Genomic DNA, 5,015 nt, shown 5'->3' on the forward strand with positions numbered 1-5,015 from the left:
TAGTAATAATAATGTGAAAATATTAAGAATAATTAAAAGGATAATTTTGTGAACATGGCGTGTGGGTACTCTAAATACATAAAGGGTAACTTATCGTATTATTTTGTTATAACTATAATTCGGATAACGATTCGGATTAGATAAATTGTCATTTAGTACAAAGTTATACATTTTTTATTTTATAATAAATATGTTTGTGTTTAAAATACATTTTTATAAAATTTTTGTTATTATGTAACCAAAGATGTACCTTAAAATATTTATTAATCTTCATTTTAATAATGTTAATCAAATTACCCTATGCCATCAGTCATCTTACCCCGGTCCCGGGGCTAGTTAAATCAGATGGAATGCATTAGAAAAATGCATTTTTTTCATAATAATTATCAGTTTTTCCTTATTATTAAAATATTATTAGATAGTCAAATATATGTAGTAACTGGCGTAGAATTCATTTTTTCGATAAGTCTCTTAATTTCGTCTATAAAAATTCGAAACTAAAAAATGAGTCTACTATCCCCGGTCTCCCCTATATGGTCCACGGAGGTCTCTCTGTTGCTCGGCACCTCTGGTAACTGGCTCACGCGTGCATTTTTGATTTTTTTTTATTACGATAACACGAAAAGTTACTTCGCAGACGCAATCTACGTTATTACACAGAAAATATCGATGAGAATTAAAAAGAATGTGACATCTGCGATACGGAAAAAATTGGATCAGCGAATTAATAAGGATTTTTAAGTAAAGTGAAAATCGTGAAATAAGATGAAAACAAAAAATTACATAAAATATTTCCGTTCCCTAATAAAGATAATCGCGACAGGATTTTTCGCGGTTCGCCAATCGATTCGATTCATCATTTCAAAATGAATATTACTTCGCGCGTTTATTTATGTACCTACTTCACACGAAACGCTCCGGACGTCTCGCCTGCAAGAGAAAAAAGTAAAATAAAAATTATATCTAAATTAATTGCTGGCGGATGGTCCGGCGCGTCCGAAGGCGAGTTCGGTAATCGAATCTTTTGCTCGTGACCTTACTCGTCGATGAAACTGCAAACCGCCGCACGGCCGACCGGCCTTGTAATTGAATCCTTGATTGCTTTTTGTTTGAATTACACTCCGGTCGTCGTGTCCCCCTGTTTGCGCTGGACTGACACACGCACTCGCGCACCCCTGACCTTAACCGAGCGAGAGGATCCTCCGTGAATGAAACATCGCGAAAATTGCGAGGACGTAGTAACATGAAACATTCCTTCGTAAGAGTCCAGTTGTATCGGATTTGCCTAAATATATAGTATTTATAAAACGATCCTAAACGTCCAATATTATTATACAAATATTTTGTACAATATCGATACCTTCTTTTAAACAATTCAAAACAAAGAATCTTTGGAGGCTGAATATACCAAATGATCAATACACACAGAAAAATATCATTCTATTGATAAGAAGAGTAATTACTCACTTTACTTTCTTCCTTTTAAGTAATAGTTATTTTTAACAAAGAATATTTTTTATAATAATCTTAAAATATATTTATTACAAATTTTAGAAAAAACTCATTATTATGTACTCGAAACTAGAATTTTTTTTAACTCTCTGTTACATTTTTACTTTTGTTTTTATCGCACAAGAATATACTCCGTCAATGTTCCAAGTGTCCTTAATTTTCGATAAAATGCTGATTAAAGTAAATGTATAAAATCTTTATTTTGGAGGATCTAAAGAAGAGCCCCATATAAGTAAAGTTATCAAAAATTATAAATTGTAAAAAAAGAATAACGAACAAAAGTGAATTTTTTGAATTATTACGAAAATTACGAATATACTTTTTAAAAAAATTATTAATAGTATTTAATATAGTAAAATAAAAATAAAGGAACTGAAGGAATGAACTGTTAAAGGTGTATATTTTAGTTAAAAACATATGTCAAAACATGCCCATGCAAGCATATTTATTTCGATAAGTGAAATTGCACAATTTTTTTATACAAAAAGCATAATTACTACCGCTTTTTCGCACAAACTGACGACGCTAGATAGGGGAAAGTATACGTTGAACAGTTAACTTTTATCTCCTTATATATATACATCTAAGTCCCCTCATCTCACGGTTCTTACAAATACTGTACAATTTTCAAACGTTCTGAATATTCCATACCCCCCCTTCAGTAACTGAGAGCTAAAAATATTTTATAAAATTAATCGAAGAAGAGACTTTTATATATAATAAGCAAATCGAATTTGTTTTAATTTAATATGATTAAAGTATTAAACTCATTCGGATTCAAAATCATATTTTGAATCAATTTAAAGCTAGTGATAAACTTAACATATACTTGTGGAGATATCAACTTTTAAAATACTTGAAACAAATAATTATTTGCGTACGGTATGTATTATTTTGTGTTCAACATTGTGCAATAATATTGATCGTCTAAGGACCGCTTAAGCGCACAGTGATTGTCTATCGACGATTCTCAACATTTTTTATTAATTACAAGAAGCGTAAGAATACAGTATAGAGAATTGAAGATACGGCATAGTTCTCCCTTCGGGCTCACGAGTTTAGGGTTTTGGCCCACATGTCGGCACCTTCTCCGTGCCACAAGTGCCACTGTTGCAATGAGGTAATGCCATCACGCAGGGTCTGCCGTCGGGACAAGGCGGTGCGTCCGAACAGTTATTACCTGGCAGGTGAATGTATTCATCCTCCGCCACGACCATCGTCGAAAGTACGATGGCGATTGTCATCATCAGAGCGATAATTGATTTCATCCTTGATCGACTTTGGTCACCTGTCATGCGAGACTATGAAACATTGTGCAATACGATGACATCATAAAGTAATAATGACATTACGATAACATTATGATGTTATAAAATAATAATGCGAATAAAAAATGCGACAAATAAGTAAATTTGAAATATCAGCTAATTAATAATAATTTAATTAAGAAACTGAGAAAGATTAAAGTGTAATGAAAAAAATTATACAAAATATTTTCCACTGATGACGATGTGACAGCGAAATTTACGTTATCATGCAGAAAATAACGATGCAAATTAAGAATATGACATATAAGAAAAATAGAGGACCAGCGAGTTAATAAAGATTAAAAATTTTTAATAAGATGAAGTCGCGAACTAAAATGAAAAAAATTACATAAAATACAGCCGTGTCCAAAATTATTAGGCACCCTACACTCTAAAACATATACATGTGGCTTTAATACCATACGGTGTCTATGTAATTTTCACCGTGTTGGTATTAATATTAATGATGAGAATTATATGTTAAATCCATCAATATTTTTTAGAGTGTATTAATTAGTTTTCTAAAAAGTGATGAATTACTTTTCCTTTTAACAATTTCTTAGAATTAGTTGAGATCCATGCGTATATATTTTCTTGCAATTTATCGCGTAATTGTGTTAAAAATTTCATCCTAGTATGACATGATTTTTAAAAAATAGAATCAATATCGTAGACTGGCGATCCACAAAGTCCTGAGCTCGACCGATTGAATATTTATGGGTGTACTTAAAGAAAAATATTTTTGTAATTAAAAATGCACTTCGAAGCAAGACACAAATTGCGATTATGGAATATGAGGACAGAATCCATTTACAAAAAACTAATAGAGTTCTTTAAAAAAAATTGCAAATGTTTTAAGACAAAAGGGAAGTTTTAAATGAATATTTAATAAAATATTAAATATTCGTATTTAATATTAATTTGATTGATTGATTGATTTATTAATAAATAAAGCTGTACAAACTTTTTTGTTTTTAATAAAAATATACTAATTTAAAAACTCTCAATAATTAAAAATAACAAGCAAACAAAACGAGCAAGTTTTTATTTTTATTTTAATTTACATACTAAGAATTATGAAATTTATAAAACCTAATAATTTGGGCTGTATTTCCAGTATCTATGAAGATGACTACGACAGGATTTTTCTTGATTCGCCAAGCGATTCGACATTACCTGAGTTCTGAGCACAAAATCTACGTAGCACCAACGATATTCCAGAAATGAATGTTCACGTTACGGCGCAACTGACGCGTTTTTATCTTTTACAACCTACCCCTCGCTTCCTCTTCACAAATCGCTCTTTGATTACGTGACCGATAATCGCCGATGTCTCACAACGTCCGATACGGCTAGCTGCGCGTGAGAAGGACGCCCGTATTTGGATGCGTTATTTTACTCATTTTCCGCGTGAGTAAAAAGAAATCGCGATTGTCCGCGGGAAGAGGAAGCGAATGGACGCACAACGTGTCCTGATCTACGCCGTTGATAATTCCGCCGTTTAATTTCCTCTACAATAATAAGAGATTTCGCTCAATTCGCGGAAATGATCCCTCAGCAAAATTACATAACCGAATACAAATGAGCAAACAGATCTGACTCATGCTAAGTTATCTGCGCGTTATTTTAGTGCATTAAGCCTTTCATGATGATTGCATCTATTTACGATAAGAGCTGCATTGAATTAACTCAATTGGATTGATCTGAGCGAACCATAAGTAGATGTAAGACTCTCATTTTTACTAAATATTATACGTTAAACGAAATTAAGACTCGCTTTAGACGATCTGTAATTAATCTTTAAATGAATAAATGCATAGCATTTTTAGGCAGAACTTTTTAGAAATCTTGTTCTGAATTATTCTCTGAAAGGAAAACAAAAATATTTTTCAAATACTCCAGAAGTTTTAAAGTTCATTATTTTTAGATTCCTCTCTGTTTCATAAGAGTAACTAATGTAAATTTAATTATAACATAAGGTAGTTGGCCCACTAATCGTCACTTTAACCGAAACGCTTGACTTTACAAATTTATATCGTTCAGATTGAGAAGTGAATGATTGTTATTTTAGGTTATTTTAAATCATTTTTTTGTTACGAATAAGAACGTCACTCTAAAATTCTTATACCTACTGCCATTATTGAGAAAATCCTACAAGTGCGTACATTTGTGCTTTCTATTATCTATTATCGCCAT

The 5,015-nt window shown here is 31.7% G+C and overlaps 2 protein-coding genes across 5 annotated transcripts in view; one reads left to right on the forward strand and one right to left on the reverse strand.

Moving 5' to 3' along the window:
- LOC108727656 (colorectal mutant cancer protein) overlaps nt 1–5,015 on the forward strand; it is a 73,611-nt gene that overhangs the window by 56,528 nt on the left and 12,068 nt on the right. The gene's annotated exons all lie outside the window — the stretch shown is intronic.
- Nucleotides 1,943–4,088, reverse strand: LOC108727659 (uncharacterized). 2 transcript variants are annotated; one of them, XM_018455850.1, is made up of 2 exons: nt 3,996–4,088; nt 1,943–2,800 (listed from the first exon to the last, which is right to left on the reverse strand). In XM_018455850.1, the coding sequence occupies exon 2, from the start codon at nt 2,778–2,780 to the stop codon at nt 2,571–2,573; it is 210 nt and encodes a 69-aa protein (XP_018311352.1). In that variant the 5' UTR covers nt 2,781–2,800; nt 3,996–4,088; the 3' UTR covers nt 1,943–2,570. The 2 variants fall into 2 exon arrangements, with proteins under 2 accessions (XP_018311352.1, XP_018311351.1); XM_018455849.1 differs by having other exon boundaries at nt 1,943–2,813; nt 3,996–4,070.

The sequence above is a fragment of the Mycetomoellerius zeteki genome, unplaced genomic scaffold, assembly GCF_001594055.1.
Source record: "Mycetomoellerius zeteki isolate Tzet28-1 unplaced genomic scaffold, Tzet1.0 scaffold517, whole genome shotgun sequence".
Taxonomy (NCBI): domain Eukaryota; kingdom Metazoa; phylum Arthropoda; class Insecta; order Hymenoptera; family Formicidae; genus Mycetomoellerius; species Mycetomoellerius zeteki.

Bases quoted from the DNA above. Each gene is read 5' to 3' on its own strand.
- LOC108727659 (XM_018455849.1), bottom strand. From the start codon at position 2,807: ATGACAGGTGACCAAAGTCGATCAAGGATGAAATCAATTATCGCTCTG.